General features: G+C 36.9%; 1 protein-coding gene across 6 annotated transcripts; it reads right to left on the bottom strand.

Annotated features, from left to right (window-relative positions):
- Positions 1-570: 570 nt before the first annotated feature.
- LOC126379592 (multiple coagulation factor deficiency protein 2 homolog) lies at positions 571-17,831 on the bottom strand. 6 transcript variants are annotated; one of them, XM_050028406.1, is made up of 8 exons: positions 17,683-17,831; positions 17,380-17,485; positions 15,952-15,969; positions 15,085-15,126; positions 14,636-14,774; positions 13,610-13,652; positions 11,484-11,632; positions 571-779 (listed from the first exon to the last, which is right to left on the bottom strand). In XM_050028406.1, exons 2-8 carry the CDS (start codon positions 17,476-17,478, stop codon positions 592-594), a joined length of 678 nt encoding a protein of 225 aa, XP_049884363.1. In that variant the 5' UTR covers positions 17,479-17,485; positions 17,683-17,831; the 3' UTR covers positions 571-591. The 6 variants fall into 6 exon arrangements, with proteins under 6 accessions (XP_049884363.1, XP_049884359.1, XP_049884362.1 ...); XM_050028402.1 differs by lacking the exon at positions 571-779 and adding an exon at positions 4,781-8,690; XM_050028405.1 differs by lacking the exon at positions 571-779 and adding an exon at positions 4,781-8,687.
- Between the last annotated feature and the right edge of the window lie 1,294 nt (positions 17,832-19,125).

Raw genomic sequence — 19,125 nt, 5'->3', positions numbered from 1 at the left:
GTGATAAAATATCGGACTTATTATTACGTTTTTCTTGATTAAAATTCATAAATAAGTGGATTACCAACCTCATCAACCGGTGTCAGGGTTATTACTGAGCCGCCAAAGGCCCCTGACATGACTCATGTAATGACTACATACATCAGTAAGTAGTAACCAGGACCAACGGCTTAACGTGCCTTTCGAAGCACGGACCATCTTAGTTTCAGATACCTAATCGAGTGATCAGCCAAACTAGGGATCACAAATAGATTTTTGTGATACGTCCTCACCGGGATTCGAACCCGGGACCTACGGTGAGCCCAACGCTCAACCGCTGGACCACAGAGGTGAGGTGTGGGTACTTAGTTCACCTTGCGATGGATGTGACTACCCCAATTGGCTACAAAATGTTTGTATGATTTATTTGTGTGCAATAAAGTATAATTTGGATCATCATCATCAATTTAAGAGCCACGCTCTTGTCGGTGTAGCATTAATGCTACTTTTTAGGGAAAAATAGGGCAGTTACCCTCTTGCCTTCCGCCCCGCAGTACTCTGTCTGACGCAAGACTTTAATAATAATAGTAATTTGGATGGAGAAACTTTATTTTATATATAAGCCAAACGGCCATCGGACATTTTTATAGGCTTTGTACCACCCTGCGTCTCCAAATGATAGACCAGCTCCGGATATGTGATGAAACCGTCCACGTTAGCGTCAGCGCGAATGAGAAGTTCATCAACAACCATAGCTACCTCCTTCTCGGGATAATTTGCTTGTATCTCTTGTTTGCCATCTGAAAAAAATGCAATAGCTTCATCACAGATTTAAGAGCCACGCTCTTGTCGGTGTAGCACTTCCCCATAGAGGCAGCCAATCAGCTCGCGACACCAAACACATCAGGACCCCAATACCGACCTCGCCGGCTTGGTCGACGATTTCCCTCAACCAGCGCTTATCGCTATCGACTCACTAGGGTCAATTCTTTCAAATATTTTTCCTCCCATACGACGCTCTGAGCCGAGGTTCGCGCCCAACTGGGCACCCCCAGGCCTGTTGCCTTAAACGTTGTACGGGATGAGAGCCTTCAGTGCTCCACATTTGTCCGACCAAGTGTGCGGCAAATCTATAATAAATCACGTCAAAAAAAAAGAAAGCATTCTCCGTGCTACTTTTTAGGGAAAAATAGGGCAACGGTTTCCCTCTTGCCTTCCGCCCCGCAGTACTCTGTCTAACGCGAGCGGGATGGCGCCCAGAGTAGTCTATTTCGAAGTCGTACTAGGACTCCTGTCCTCTGCCTCTGAATAGTACTGACAGTTGCTATCACATTATGCTGAGGTGGAACCGTTTCGGCATACATTCGTAATTGTATTATTTTGATTTAATATGTGAAAACAATAAGTATGTCGAATCTTCCTTCTTTCTTTACCTGTCAGGTTCCAGGTTACAATAGCGTACACTCACCTTAATTATTATAACGACGAAAGCCTCACCCGTATTCAAAGATTTTAACTCAAATCTTCCTCAGTTCCTCAGTTGCGACAACCTCGCAAGGAAAACCTCGAACTTTGCTCAAAATACCTATTTTTAGACGTCGCCTCAATCATATTTAAGAACCATCGTAACCAACTGAGAGGGGTGATTCAGCTCATTATTCTGAGCTAACATCAAGTGGAATTTTCGATCGCAAAAGTATAGAATGGAAAATAATATAAAAAAATCATGAATTTTGCGACTGAAAATTCCACTGGATATTAACTCAGAATCATGGTCTGAATCATCCCCCTTAGTATTCGTTACGATTTCAAACTGCTGTGTTATTAAAACCACTGACACCGCTGTTTTTTTCAATGAGCAAAATTTAAAAACCTTTAAAAAACATATTTTATCGGTACTTACCTACAATTTTTTTGTCCTTTCATCACACAATAATATTTAAAAAATAATATTTTTATTATTTATTTATGCTGCATTAACAATACACCACAAACACACAAGACAAAATACCTACAATCAAAGCCGCAATAAAAAAAAAATACCTATAAAAAAAATCTATCTAAAAGGTATTTAATGAGGGACTCTCCAGGCTACGATAAAAAACAACAAACATGGTGTAGTTTTGATATGAAAATTACCTCTTCGCATTGCTCGGGTACATAATTAATCAAAAATACAATGTAAATGGCTGAAGCATACATAAACTGTAACTGTACACATAACTGTAGTTATCATATCACTTGCTTGCGCTCTGCGATGCGTAGCCGAGACACGAACTGCACAAAATGTTTGTTTACCTTTTGCTTACCCACAAGTTTTTGTTACCTACTTATCTATGTATAATGTAAGACGGACATCGTAGATACCTAGCATCGACACAAACCATGGTTTAACGATGCTAGTTAGTTTAATCACTGTCTGTACTTAATTTTTGAAATAAATAAATAAATAATAAAAATAATTGTTACTTGCACAGATATTAGGAAGGTTGTTTGACATTTGAATCAGATTATGTATAAAATTATGTTGCTACTTATATTGCTTCTCTTTATTTTGATTAGAATAATAATGAGTGGAAGATGTAATTGTGCCTGGCTGTAATAACAAGGGTCATCATTGATACCTAAAAACAAAGATAAAAGATGCATAATATGTCTGTGATCCATAAAATTAGAAGGTTAAACAACGAAAAACTGTACAGCGCCTTCAATATTGTTTTTGATATTATTTTTAAGAATATTTTCATCATTCACTGTGGTATGCGACCCTAATAAGGCTGGGGCCAAACCCATAAAAGTTGGGGACAGAAACCATTGACGTTAGTAGGGATTTTAGGGTAACTTGACAGGTATTGGGTTTAAATTAAAACCAACATAAAAATATCAGTAAACAAAACTTTACCTTTGAACAAATACAAATTAAGGTTATTCACGAAATGGATGAATGAAATTGTCAGTAAAAAGAATGAAATAAAACCCTTTCGTTCTTTATAAACTCATTTAATGCATTTCACAGTCTCTCTTACCTTGTATCCTTGTTATTCATATTTTACAACCTCAAAACCAGTAAGACCAGAGATGTTAAAATGGCCACATCGAAGCAATTCATCTAAGAAAGCAATATTGCAATTTGACATTTGATTGCATTGCGCACTTACTTTTATATGCGCAAATGTCAAGTTGCAATATTGCTTTCTTAGATGAATTGCTTCGATGTGGCCATTTTAACCCCCCAGCAGGGCTAACTTGCCCAACGTGATAAAATTATCGACCAATTCAATAAATTTTGTCGAAATCGATAAGTTTGTTTTTTTTCCCGAACATGCGTGCCACGTGATTTTGTTCGTATTTGAACAGAACAACACGACTTATTTGGGTTCACAATATTTTAGCACCAATCGACAAATCGACATAATTATATCGTCAGAATCGATAAAATAATCGTGACAATTTTTTATCACGTTGCGCATATTGGCCCTACTGGGGGGGGGGGGGGGGGGTTTAAAAATGGCCACATTGAAGACATTTGCCGCGCAATTTCAATAAATGTCAAATAGCAAAATCGTTCTTTTAGATGAATTCGGTAGTTTCCTAGGTCAAAGATAAATTATGAAATTCTGATTAATAAATAAAGACAGATCTAAAGGTGACAAAAACGTTTTCCTTTTTCTATTTAACTTATTTATAAATAATGAAAAATGTAATAATAAGTTCGACATTTTGTCAGAGGTTGCTTTTTATATAAATTCCATAGTAATTTCGTGTTTTGATGTGTGTTTAAGTAACTGATTCGACTAGTTGGAAGCTACCCTTTTGCTTCGATGTGGCTTTTTCAAACCCTTTTAAGCTATTTTTGTATACAATAGTCCTCACGCGTGTCTTAACCACCATCAAAATATACATATACATTCGCAAAGCGTGGCACTTGAAACACTTCTTATTAGTTCTTACTGACCAGTTTTGGATTTAGAAAACAAGGAACAAGATCTGTTTCGAGAGATTCAAAGAAACGATTTTGTGAAAAATATAAAAAATAATTGACGAATAAAATCTTATTTAATGGAATCTTATTTTGTAATGTCACTTTGTGGAATGGCAAGTATCGAAAAAAAAATTTAAAAAAGTTCAGACAGGAAAATAATTTTTTTTTTTTATAATGGCTGTAAGCCAAATTTTTTTATTAATTACAATAAGTACCTATATTTCTTTTTTATATAATATGATTTTATTGATGAGATGACATTATGCCTATTTATTATTTTTCATTTTCTAAATCCAAAATGGCTTCATAAATGACCATTTCGTGGTCTGACTATTACAAATTGGAAAATTGTGACAGAACTAAGTTAAAAACAAAACTAAATATTACTTAAAATAGACTAAATTCTACTTTTATAGTCATAAGAACATTCTATGTCCCGTGTTCACAGGGTCCGCTTACCTAACCTGAAGATTTGACAGGTCCGGTTTTTTACAGAAGCGACTGCCTGTCTGACCTTCTATTCTTAGACATTATCCATAAAAAATAAACAAGCGGTGAACATGTATTTAAATATTTAACAGACAAGCAAAATTGAATCCAATTATCAAATAATTCGATTAAACTTTGCTGGGCTGTCAAATATTTAAATTTGGTAATAAGCAATAAGTTTTCAAGGCAAATTACAAAATTCCCATGACTATAAAAGTAGAACTAATGGACAAAAAAATATATTTACAAGAAGAAAATATTCGAGATACAACTAAAACAGATTTTAAATAAAAAAAATAAATTAAAATTAAATCTGGAAGCACATTTTTTGAGCGTCTCTTTTTCTTCTTTTTATTTTTTTTCCATTGTATACAACCAATAGAGCAGACAGTAAAACTATTTTCTTTTTTTTTATTCGTAGAAAATTCGATTTTCAATTGTTTTTAAGTTAAGACATTTTCAGAAAAGGTGATAATAGTTACCAACTGAGTTGAAAATTATGTCTTTTTTATAATCTCTGATACTAAATGACTACAAGAAGTGTCACGGGATCGAATCCCGGGATGGGGTCATACCACTGAATTCGACTTTTGAGTTTAAATTCACGTTTAAGAAACATTTATTGAGAAGCTGTGTAGGTACATACACTGAGGTGTCAAACATTATAAATTGTCTCAACAGCATGTCCATGGTGGTAATTAGTCACATTATAAACATTTGTCAATTTTATATATTTTTTTTAGATCATAGATAATTGACATCAGCGGGTTTAGCACCGTAAGCGCGCGACTCTTTCTCGCCTCGACATACGTCACCCGTCACTCTCTCACAGTACTGCACAGAAAGAGACAGATGATTTCTATCGCGGCGAGAAACAAGCCCGCAGTTAATGGCAATAGGCTCATGGGACACAATCATGAGACGTAAACATAGCTACTGAGGAGTAGGTGTATTTGGGTGAATATCAAAATGTGCCAAGTTTGGTGGCGGACTGTCATATAATTTTTTCGTGAAAAAGTGGGGAAATTGGGAATTGAAAAATTCCTTTTTCATGTCGGAACCGAGGACCCTTTGGATCTTTTTCATGTCGGAACCCAATTTTTCACGAAAAAATAATATGAAATTTCGCCACCAAACTTGAAATTTTGAGATTCACCCATTTGAGGGATGATTCAGACCATGATTCTGAGTTGATATCAAGTGGAATTTTCCAAAAGTAAAAGAATTGAAAACAATTTAAAAGACCATGAATTTGGCGACGGATAATTAATTCCACTTGATATTAACTCAGAATCATGGCACGATCATCCCTCAAAGTCATCCCTCAAACAACTCTCACCTCTGCCTACTTCCCCGGGAATACAGATGCTATGTGTTGACAAAAAATCTTAAAAACAGCAAAGGGAACAGCTTTAAGTACTTTTTGAGCAGAATGCAACAACATACCTTATTTCTTAACTATTATCACCTCTTTCGAAATAAGAATAAAAAAATGAAGTATAAAACCTTACAAGTAGGAAATAAGTTTATTTAAAAAAATACATTGTCAATAGTCTTTTTTTTAAATCTCAATAATGCGACAGTGTTAGGAATGCTGTGATAATAGGTAGTTTATTCGAACTTCAGGCGTCAACATCATTAATACCGTGAGCGTAAACATATCTTAGAATCTTTTGTCTTTAAGCAAATATCCAGTTCGAACATATGCGTAGGGCTCACGATCCGGAGGTCCCGGGTTCGAATCCCGATGGGGACATATCACAAAAATCACTTTGTGATCCTTAGTTTGATTAGTACATTACAAGCTGATCACTTGATTGTCCGAAAGTAAGATGATCCGTGCTTCGGAAGGCACGTTAAGCCGTTGGTCCCGGTTACTACTTACTGGTGTAAGTGAGTAATCGTTACATTGCCTTTGACGGCTCAATAATAACCCTGACACCAGGGTTGCTGAGGTTGGTAATCACCTCACACAACCCACACGACAGAAGAATATATGCATGTCGACAACTTACGTAAATTCTAACTGGATATTCGCAAAAAGTCCAAAGATTCTAAGCAAATTTTTGCGTTAACGGTAATGGTCTTGGCTACCGGTGTTCGAATATTTACCATAGTCTATGATTTTGTCGGCAAAAAATAATATTTATTGTTTAATCTTTATTATATTCAGTGTATTGTAAAGTCTTGTCTCGACTAGGCGACATTTGTCGAGCGACATATATCAAATATGCGCGGACACGTCAGGTGATTGCTATCAACGTCGCCAGACTTCGGTAGCTTTAGTCTATGACATAATTATGGTCGCCTCTAACCGGAGGCGCCTTATACTATTCGTCGACTCTGGTATATAATCTTGATTTTTACCGAGATATATCAGGCGGGCTAAGATGACCACGTCGAAGCAATTCATCTAAGAAAGCAATATTGCTATTTGACATTTGTTTGCATTGCGCACTTATTTTTATAAGTGCAAATGTCACCAAATGTCAAATTGCAATATTGCTTTCTTAGATGAATTGCTTCGATGTGGCCATTTTAGCCCCCCAGATTGATTTTTATATCTCGGTAAAAATCAAGATTATATACCAGAGGCGACGAATAGTATAAGGCGCCTCCGGTTAGAGGCGACCATAGTTATCCCACTGGCCACTTCAACCCCCCAGGTGATTTCTGTCAACGTCACCAGACTTCGCTAGCTGACATAATCATGGTCGCCTCTTACCGGAGGCGCCTTATACTATTCGTCGCCTCTGGTATAATAATATAATCTTGATTTCGTACAGAGATATATCAGATCTAAACTACATTTCAATAACAGTTTTCAAATAGTTTCACAACAATACAAAAAGGTCAATATAGGCCCTGAGTCCTGCAGACACCTTCTATTTTTTTAGTTATACCTGTCTTTTTCGTATCGGCCGAAAAGGAAAGGGACGGATGAACGACAGGTGTTAATTTTAAAATGAACGAATGAAACAGTAACCCGGACGAATCAAATGCAACCCGTTTGAAGGCTGTCAACTTAATTCTGTCAATGTAAAAGGATTGTTTAAGATTATTTTAAGTTATCCTATAAGACGTCTGAAATCTATAATTAGGAACTTACTAGATATAAGGAAAACTTTGTATAATCTTACTTGGTTAGTTTTTTAAAGTCAGATAATAAACAAAGGGTATTTTTATTAAAAAGTTATCCTAAAATTGACGTGTGTTCCATAAATTTTACGCCTCGATTACCCGTCCCTTTCCTTTTCGGTGGATAAGAAAATGACAGGTTTAACTTAAAATAAAATTAGATTGTGTGTACGCGAAGCAGCACCAGTAACAAGATAGTTTTATAATAAACACTGATTGAATACATGTTGAATTGTAAAGATATATTAGGTACCTTCTGACAGATAGTTATAATTTGTATAATTAACATTTTTAACATCAATCAGACAAAGTATTAGGTAAGTGGTTGGCTTATAAATAATTCGAGTCGCTTGTTTTAACTTTAGAAAATTTTATTTGGATAAATTTGCGTCTATACTTCAGTCCCCGCGGCACGGCAACCGAGCCGCGTGTACTGCTATCTATTCTTCACAAGCAGATTCAGGATGTTTTAAAGAAAGGCCAAGTCAAGAATAGTCTAAACCGGCGAGCATGCGAGACTTTATTGAGAGTGGAATAAGGGAATAAGGCTCTAGGCAGACAGACCGCATTTCAACAGCAATCCGACTGCCAAATTGCAGTTCCGATGCAGTTGACACGACTGCAATAGAACTGCAAACCAAACGGGCAGTCCGATTGCGGTTCAATTGCAGTCGGCGTGCAGTCGTGCTGCACAGTCGGTTTGCAGTTCTATTGCAGTCGTGTCAACTGCATTCAAACTGCACCCGAACTGCAATTTGCGGTTGGATTGCAGTTGAAATGCGGTCGGTCTGTCAAGAGCCTTACTTGAATAAGTTCAACGTTTACTATAAAACTTTTAATATTAGTATTAGTAACAAATTCATCCAAATGTAAATTTTCTACATAAAACGATAAAATTAAAACACTATCTACTTTCCTTGTTCTTGCTGTTGGCTCTTCTGCTGCGCTCTGACGAACTCTGGGTAGTCGATGTACCCATCCTTATTGTGGTCATCCATGTTCAGTATGGGGTCGATGAGGTTCACTAATTCCTCGTCGGTGAAGATTTTCTCCCCAACAGGCGGAGTACCCTGTTGGGGTTGCTGCTTGTGACCTTGTTCTGCTAATCGATAAAAAGGAAAGGATGGATGATATCTACGAAGACTGTAACACCACGGTCTGCACGAGTTGCGTTATCGCGGCGCGCGCGATAAAAACCGCTGGTTGCGACGAATAAAATGATACTTAAACAGCTAGCTACACGGTTCGTGCACCAATTGTGATAATATATATATATTTTTTATGTACACCTAAATTATATTTTAAGTAATTTGGTAAAATTTAATCTATGTACCTACGAATATTAACGTATATTTATGAAACACGACGTTCGTGCCTCACCCAGTAGGGTCCACATAATATCAGCGACTTGTGCTGAGTGAGGCCCTTTTATCTCAGGACGTCCACCACCACCTTATGATCATTGTAATGAACATCTTCCTATGCTTTTTGTAATTGTTTTGTGAAAAATTTTAAGTGATGTTATTGTCTTTGTGTGTGGCGTCCTGTTATAATAAACAATTTCTATTTTTCTATTTCAATAGAAATCAGAAATCAGAGTCATTTATTCAACGTAATTATCATGGATAAACTTGTTCAAGGTCAATGTAACATTTTTGAATTTAAGGTCATTTCGCAAGGTGTTATGGCTGAGGAGAAGAAATGACAAGAAACAGCAACACATGTTTTAAATCAATGTTGGTATACAAGTTATTTGATAACTAGACGCAGCGAAAGCTGTCTACGTGGATAGATAAAATACGGTTATTACTCAAAGCTGGTTGCCATGCCGTAAGGGCGATAAATAAACACCGAAAAAAAAATCTAGTGAGCGATAGCGTAACCGTGCAGGCCCTGCAGAGACACACAATTAATAAATGACATTTAAAACAACATAAAGGTTTTATTATCACAAACATAACCCCATGAACGTAATAACAGTTCTTTATGTTTTTTTACACCCTTTCTTGATAATTAAAACACATAATTTAAAGTAGGGATATGAGACTCCCGATATCCCTACTTTAAACGCGGTAAGAACCCGTTATTATGTATTTTAATTATGATAATGGCCCCGATTCCTGCAGACACCGCCTAATTTTATTTTAGGTTATATCCGTCATTTTCGTATCCGTCGAAAAGGAAAGGGACGGATGATTCACAGCTCTTAATTTTAGGAAGAATGAGTAAATTAATGTGTCGGGTTATTGACTGACGTAAAATTTTTAAACGGTTGGTTTAGATTTGTGCTTAAAATTGACGTGTGTTCCATAAATTTTATGCTTGTCGATTACCCGTCCCTTTCCTTTTCGGCGGATAAGAAAAGGACAGATATAACTTAAAATAAAATTAGATGGTATTTACAGGAATTAGCACCAGTAACCGCGTAAACTTAAAACAATGTATACCCTTTCTTGATGTTTAAGGATACATGATATCCCACAAAAACAAATTTGTCCCATTAACGAAACTGTTATAGTTACCTACGAATCGCAGGACATTGAAAATAAAGAAAAAACAATTAATAAATATTTGATCATATCTTGACAAGTCTTCTTCTATAGTGTTGGTAGTGAGGTGAATTACCCGGTTACCAACCTCATCAATCCTGGTGTCAGGGTTATTATTGAGCCGCCAACGGCCCCTGACATGGCTCATGCAACGACTACATACTTACATCAGTAAGTAGTAACCGGGACCAACGGCTTAACGTGCCTTCCGAAGCACGGATCATCTTACTTTCGGACAATCAGGTGATCAGCCTGTAATGTCCTAACCAAACTAGGGATCACAAAGAAATTTTCGTGGCATGTCCCCACCGGGATTCGAACCCGGGACCTCCGGATCGTGAGTCGTTATCTTGACAAGTTATGACATACACTAAAGAATAATACTACGTATAGAACGATAACTCCCCCCCCCCCCCGCACCAATTCGTATCGGGAGCCGACCTCAACCCCTCTGCAGTTCCGCAATACAATGCCATCTATATTTTTTGGGGAACGTGGCCAGGAAAATCTTTAAAAAGCATCGATTTGAACCAAAATCACAATTTTGACAATTGACATATCGTCCCTTAGCTTACAACACCGCTTAAGTCATTTTTACCAACTTTACAGGAGACGAAATAAAATGTCTTATTTAAAATATCTGTAGATTTTTTTATTGCTACTTAATACATACTCTAGTTAGCGGTTAATAAATAATTATTTATACTTATTTTGACGATTTACTTTATTTTAACCTTTATTTTCTTCATCCAATGGCATTAATATGTAAAAACCGCCAATTTTCGACTTGAGCGGTGTTGTAAGCTAAGGGATATTTATTTTACTATTTTTAAAAAAACTGACCATTTTCCACCCTTGAATTCTTAACATAACATAAACATAAACTGCCTATATACGTCCCACTGCTGGGCACAGGCCTCCCCTCAATCAACCGGAGGGGGTATGGAGCATACTCCACCACGCTGCTCCACTGCGGGTTGGTGGAGGTGTTTTTACGGCTAATAGCCGGGACCAACGGCTTAACGTGCCCTCCGAAGCACGGAATCATCTTACTTTTTCGGACAATCAGGTGATTCAAGCCTGAAAAGTCCTTACCAAACAAAGGACAGTCTCACAAAGTGATTTCGACAATGTCCCCATCGGGAATCGAACCCGGACATCCAGATCGTGAGCCTAACGCTCTAACCACTAGACCACGGAGGCTGTTAAATTCCTTGGCCTTGAATTCTTAAAATAAGTTTTTAAGTTTCGCTCGCAGTTACACTTTCAGCGACCGCGGTAAGAACGGGATATTTGTATGAAGTGTCATAAAAATCAAGTGCTATAAAAAAGTGATTTGATCTCACCATGCCAATGTATGAGCGACTTGATCAGCTCACAGCCATCTAACTTGTTGTTGTTATCAGCATCGTGCATCTTGAAGTAATGGAACTGAAGCTCCTGTTGCGACATCTTGGAGACGTCTATCGGGACCTCCATGTGCTCTTGGATGTGTCTGGGGGGGTAATGTCACAGAATAAGCAGTAATACTACGTATAGGAAACTGACAGAGGGCAGCAGTAACTCAAATTCAAATGCAAAAATATCTTTATTCAATAGGTAACATAGTTACACTTTGAATCGTCAATTTTACATAACGAACGTCTCATCCGCCTAAAAGTACTGCAGCTTCTCACAACCTGTATAGCCGGGGAAAAGAAGCTGCAAGAAAAACCTCGGCACAGGGCCCTAGACGTTCTTTAAAAAAAAAAAACAAAATATTAGTATATAATTGAGTAATTTAGCTGCCTAATGGTGCTAATTCCTGTAAATACCATCTAATTTTATTTTAAGTTATATCTGTCATTTTCTCATCCGCCGAAAAGGAAAGGGACGGGTAATCGACAAGCATAAAATTTATGGAACACACGTCAATTTTAAGCATAAATCTAAACCAACCGTCTAAAAATTTTACGTCAGTCAATAACCCGACACATTAATTTACTCATTCTTCCTAAAATTAAGAGCTGTGAATCATCCGTCCCTTTCCTTTTCGACGGATACGAAAATGACGGATATAACCTAAAATAAAATTAGGCGGTGTCTGCAGGAATCGGGGCCATTATATTTGTAAGTATGTTATATATTTATTTGTATGTATTTGTTGTTAAGTTGTATGCATAGTTTGTACCCGCAATCTTTCAATTTTTTTTTTACCTTTTTCCTCACCTTATGGTTGTCTGGAAGAAATCGCTTTAAGCGATAAGGCCGACATTTGCCATGTACTTAGTTAAGAGACTTTTTGTAATTATTTCTTTTTATTTTGGTGCAATAAAGTGTATTTGTATTGTATTGTATTGTATTGTAACATAGTTACACTTTGAATCGTCAATTTTACATAACGAACGTCTCATCCGCCTAAAACTACTGCAGCTTCTCACAACCTGTATAGCCGGGGAAAAGAAGCTGCAAGAAAAACCTCGGCACAGGGCCCTAGTCGTTCTTTAAAAAAAAAAAAACATAAAATATTAGTATACAATTGAGTAATTTAGCTGCCTAATATCAGTTCTCAGACAGTTAATCCCAACTGTCAGTACTATTCAGAGGCGGAGGACAGGAGTCCTAGTACGGCTTTGTAATAGACTACTCTGGGCGCCATCCCACTCGCGCCAGACAGAGTACTGCGGGGCGGAAGCCAAGAGGGAAACCACTGCCCTATTTTTCCCTAAACAAGTAGCATGGAAAATGCTGCACCGACAAGAGCGTGGCTCTTAAATTGATGATGATGACTACGTATAGAACGGCAACTCTCCGCTCCCCACCAGCGGCTGAGCTAGGTTTACCTCACCCCCTCGGTCTTACTTTAGCCTCCAATCGTATGGTGTCAGACGTCACACACACTCTATCCACCCCAATCTTCTTGTCCAACGTTTGGGTTGTGAGGTGGATTACCAACCCCATCAACCCTGGTGTCAGAGTTTCTATTGAGCCGCCAAAGGCCCCTGACATGGCTCATGTAACGACTACTAACTTGCATCAGAAAGCAGTAACCGGGACCAACGGCTTAACGTGCCTTCCGAAGCACGGATCATCTTACTTTCGGACAATCAGGTGATCAGCCTGTAATGTCCTAACCAAAACTAGGGATCACGAAGTGATTTTCGTGATATGTCCCCACCGGGATTTGAACCCGGGACCTCCAGATCGTTACCCACCCCAATTAGTGTTTCCGTATAATCGATTAATGGATAAATAAACAAAAACAATAGTAATCTAAATATCGATATGCCTATCGAATGTATCGATTTAATCGATATATTCGAAGTTCTACTAATAAACCAATTACAATCGATTAATCGAAGATATAATCAATACTATCGATTAAATCGACATTTAAATTATTTAGGGGCTTAGAAATTATTCAATATACAGTCGATTAAATTATCGGTTAACCCTAACCCTAGTAGGATTCACATGAAAGTTGAAAACTTACTCTTTTTCGTGGTCCATGTTGGCAGGACTCAGGAGTTGGGGATCTGAAATAGAAAATTGAAGACATAAGGCAGTGACCTGGGTGAGGGTGAGGGGTGTGAGCGACTCCTTAACAGATACTGAGGGGGTGATTCAGCTCATTCAGATTCTGGGGGGGTTAAAATGGCCACATCGAAGCAATTCATCTAAGAAAGCAATATTGCAACTTGACATTTGCGCATATAAAAGTAATTGCGCAATGCAAACAAATGTCAAATAGCATTATTGCTGTTTATGTTTTTATTTTTATTTCGGATGTGTAATCGGATCGGTAATTCTTACCTACAATGAATTCGGATAAAAGGAAAAATACTCGTAATAAGAAAAAAATCCAAATTAATCCAGGCGTCTTCGACTAATCGGGGAACATACATAAAAATAAAAAGACAGGCCGGTCGAATTGAGAACCTTCTCCTTTTTTGAAGTCGGTTAAAAAGGGTTAAAGTTATGAATTATTTATATTAAAAGAGTAACGTTTTAGCTATTTCAGCAAATTATAAATTTGACTGATCAGCAACCCACTTACCCGAATGAACATCGGCTAAAACCAATAAATATGTTATGTTTAATAAACATAACATAGCATCATGCCTATATCCCCAAAGGGGTAGGCAGAGATTTATAGTACGGTCACGAGCATTAATATGTATACACTTTGGTCATCATCATCATCACCAGCCCATTAACGTCCCCACTGCTGGGGCACGGGCCTTCCCTATGGATGGATAGGGAGATCGGGCCTTAAACCATCACGCGGGCCCAGTGCGGATTGGTGGTTATTAACGACTGCTAATGCAGCCGGGACCAACGGCTTAACGTGCCTTCCGAAGCACGGAGGAGCTCGAGATGAAAACTTTTTTTTTGTGGTCACCCATCCTATGACCGGCCTTTGCGAAAGTTGCTTAACTTCAACAATCGCAGACCGAGCGCGTTTACCGCTGCGCCACCGAGCTCCTCCGTATTGTATTGTAAAACATTTAAAACCAACCTCCATGATGTCCGTGTCCGTGTTGTTGGGGCGGCTGTTGTTGCACGGGCACCTGTTGTTGATACTGTTGTTGAGGGGGCGGTTGATATTGTTGTTGTTGTGGGGGAGGCGGTTGATACTGTTGTTGGGGGGGTTGTTGCTGCAATATAAATTATTAAGTAAGATTGGTGTTATAATGGTCTGTTTTAATGGAGATATCATAATCACGACTATCCCAATTGGGGTAGCCAGAGGTGCGACCATTGCAAGATGAACTAAGTATAACCCACACCTCGCCGAGCTTTTGTTAGACCAACGTGATAGGTGAGCCGTATCGTGGTCTATAATGGTCGAGCCGGAATACCATTGTATTAAAGTCTATAAATTATGTAATACAAACTGGATTCAAAAAAAAAGAAAAGAAAGGAAAACATGAAACAGTAGGACTAGGGCCAAAAAAATGCACTCACCTGTTGCATATGTTGGGGCGGAGGAGGGGGTGGCTGATAGTTCTAGAAACAAAACACAAATATATCGAACAACAGAACTTATTCTTCTATCTTGTGGGTTGTGAGGTGTACAGTCATGAGCAATATAATGTACCCACTTTAGGACTCTGTCGCACTAACATATTTGACATTTAGTGAGACTTACAGTTCAATTTGTCAAAAATGTTAATGTGACATGGTACCAAAGTGTATACATATTAATGCTGGTGACCGTATGACCAACCTCATCAACCCTGGTGTCAGGGTTACTATTGAGCCGCCAACAGCCGCCTCCTGACATAGGCTCATGTAACGACTGCTTACTTACATCAGTAAGTTATGGCGGACCCAACAGGTTGAAATCAGAAATCAGATATCATTTATTCGCTTCGCCTTCGTTGGCCAGCTAGATCCACAGTTTAGCGCGTTTCACGCCTGCATTATTGAATGGTGGCGCATATAGGCTGTTTATGTTATGTAGAAGTTATTTATTTCAGTCCAGAAAAGTGCAGAATGTACTTTTCCAAAAAATTCCACAAATAAGTTCAAAAAGTTTTACTAAAAAACTTTTTTTTTATAAAAAGTGGTGTAAAATTAAAGAGTATTTTATACGTGGAGCTATAAATAAATAATTATAAGTAACAAAATTAAAATTTACATATTCTACTTATAATTAGCACCTACTTATATAAAATGAAAATAATTTAACTTACATTTTATACAAAACCCGTAGAAAAAAACAGAATAATTATGTATATTCATTTTACATATTTTTGTATACCTATTCAATTATAATGATATCAGCCAGAAACCAAGAAAATAAAAAAATAAAAAGAATGTTTTGCCTACCTGTGGGTTGTTGCCTTCCTAGTGAGTAGAAAAAAAAAAAACAAAAATGAAAATAGAGTAATATAAAAGAATGAGTATTAGTTTATGGTATAAATAATAATAAAAATAAAATATTCAAAAATAGAACAAAGGAGGTTGTTACCATCATATGTACCTGCGGATTTAGCACCGTAAGCGCGCGACTCTTTCTCGCAACTCTTTCTCGTCACCCATCACTCTCTCACAGTATTGCACAGAAAGAGACAGACGATCCCTGCCGCGGCGAGAAAGAGTCGCGTGCTTATGGTGCTAGGCTCGCTGGTGTTAGGCAAAGGCCCACCACCTCGCCACCTCGAGTGTTTTCTAATGAAAAATCCACTTGATATCAACTCAGAATCATGGTCACCTCTGTCTCTGCCTATCCCTCTGGTGATACAGGCGTGATACTATGATGTTATAAAATATTAAAAGAACATTGAGGGAGCCATTTTTATAATACCAAAATGTCTACAATGGTACAGATACAGGTAGACACAATTTTTTTAATTATTATAATATTTTTAGTTTCACAGTTGTAACAAATACTTTAAACTCTTATTTACAATTGTTATAAGAAACGGGGCTCTAAAAAGGCCACATTGAAGCGATTCATCGATTCATCATCATCTATTTTTAGAGATTTCAAACTAAAACAAAATTAAGTAGATACATACACCAGTCAAAATTGGTGTTAAAATAAGTATGTAAGTATACATATTTTATATAAAATATTAAATATATAAATAATTTGACCAAAATTAAAAGCAAACAGATTAATCTCCTATTTAAAGAAGAATAAGTTAAATAGGTGTATCTACAGAAATTACTTGTAAAATTAGCTAAACATACCTTATTAATAAGAAAATAATGGAAATTTCAATTAACAACCATATTTAGCTAAGTGGAAATTTATACAGCTTCAAATAATACAAACATTTTAGTATTATAACCATAAATTTGTAATTTGAATATTACTTGCATATTTTATTAATCAGTCTCATGTTGGTTGCTGTTCCAAAATTAAATCTTTTGAAGCTTATTTTTTTTAATATTGTTAAAAAACTCCCACTGGGAGTTCACATGAACTAAAAAGATCTACAAAATAAAGTTGTTACTCTATTGAAAGGCTTAATCACTCTACTAAAATTATTTGTTAATAACAATTGTACTTATTAGACCTAGAACTCAATACAGGGTATTCCCTAGTGCATAGTCTGCAAAATTAATATTACTAAGCATTTTTTTATTAATAATATTCTGATTATTTTTATAATACATGTAGCAAGTCTGAGCAAATCTTAGTAATTTAAAGAATGGTTGGAATTCCCTGACTGACATAATAGTTTCAAAAACTGAGTTTAAAATGAACCTGTAGCAAATTTTTACCATAAGTATAAAATAACTTCTTACCTGATAATTCTGTGGGGGCACCCCTGGAGCTACTTTTTGTTGGTATTGCTGTCCTATGCTACACTGCAGAAAAGCAGCCAAAAATACTAACTTCAACATTTTACACCTGAAACAAAGTTATAAAGTTATTCTACACAAACGAAAACAACACAACTGTGTACTAAAAGGTACCTAATTAAAAAACTTAGTTATTACACAGAATATAAAATAGTTCAATGGGAAAACTTCTTTTTTTACAGAAGTTCACCACGTATTAAAACAAAAATGTCTTTACAAACCGGAACCGTGCATAATTAATTTTACCTGTATATGTTCGCTACGTGGACGTAAAACGATAAAATGCCTGACGAATCGCTGTGTTGATAAATTAACTAATCAGCAATTCTCAATTTTGCAAACGTTTTCAAAAAGTGGAAATTCTGATAGAAATAATACACGTCAGTCGTTTTGACTTTTGATGCGCTTTTTTTACAACTTTTAGGCAATTAGGTTTTATTGAATGAATGATTCCGTTTTTTTTTTTAATTCTTTACTACACCAGCACCTCTATCCATCCCTGTCGAAAAGTTTGAGTTGCATACGAATATCATTCCGATTCTTTATTCTATGATGATGGGACATAAAAACCATCGTATCAGGTATAAAATGTATGGAAAAGTCGTGGCTTCGCCCATTCGATGTGTTTATTACACTGCCCGATGAATAAACACACACACAGACATACATACACACATACACTGGGAATGACGGATCTTTGATTTTCCGTTGTTTAACATTCTAATTTCATGGTTAACAAACATGTATCTGAGTATAAATGATGACCCTTTTTATTACACCCAGGCACAATTACATCTTCGACCCATTATTATTCTGATCAAAATAAAGAGAAGCAATAAAGGTATAATCTACAGGGTGTTAGTGACATCGTAACGAAAACTTTGAGGGGTGGTTCAGGCCATGATTCTGAGTTGATATCAAGTAGAAATTTCCGTCGCAAAGGTATGGATTGGAAAATAATTAAAGAGAAAAGAAAAATTTTCATGAATTTTTTGACACGAAATTCCACTTGATATCAACTCAGAATCATGGTCTGAACCATCCCTCAAAGTTTTCGTTACGGTGTCACTAACACCCATACCTACTTGTAAGGCTACCGTATGTACTTGTACGGGGTGTAAGTGTCATCGTAACGAATACTGAGAGGGATGATTCATCTGATTATTCTGGAGTTAATATCAATGGAAAATTTCCATCGCAAAAGTATAGAATTGAAAATAATTTAAAAAAACTAAAAAAAATCATGAATTTTACGTCGGAAAATTCCACTTGACTCAGACTCATGGTCTGAATCAACCCCCTCAGTATTCGTTACGATGTCACTAACACCCAGTATACCATCTTTCTCTCTCTTTATTTAAGAGCTGCGCTACAGCGCTACTATAGCATACCAATATCCTATATATATTATATTAACATAACATAAACAGCCTATAGACGTCCCACTGCTGGGCACAGGCCTCCCCTCAATCAACCGGAGGGGGTATGGAGCATACTCCACCACGCTGATTCAATGCGGGTATATATATTAATTCTATACCATATCCCATCCAAATATCAGGCAACAATTTTATTTTTATATATGCCTCAGCCATTACATAACCATTAGTGTACTATATCCTCTGCCGAAGGTTGTCTGGGAGAGATCGCTCTTAGCGATAAGGCCGCCTTTGCCCACCCCAGAATAAG

Source organism: Pectinophora gossypiella, chromosome 29 (assembly GCF_024362695.1).
Source record: "Pectinophora gossypiella chromosome 29, ilPecGoss1.1, whole genome shotgun sequence".
NCBI lineage: Eukaryota > Metazoa > Arthropoda > Insecta > Lepidoptera > Gelechiidae > Pectinophora > Pectinophora gossypiella.
This window is presented reverse-complemented; position numbering and strand designations above follow the sequence as displayed.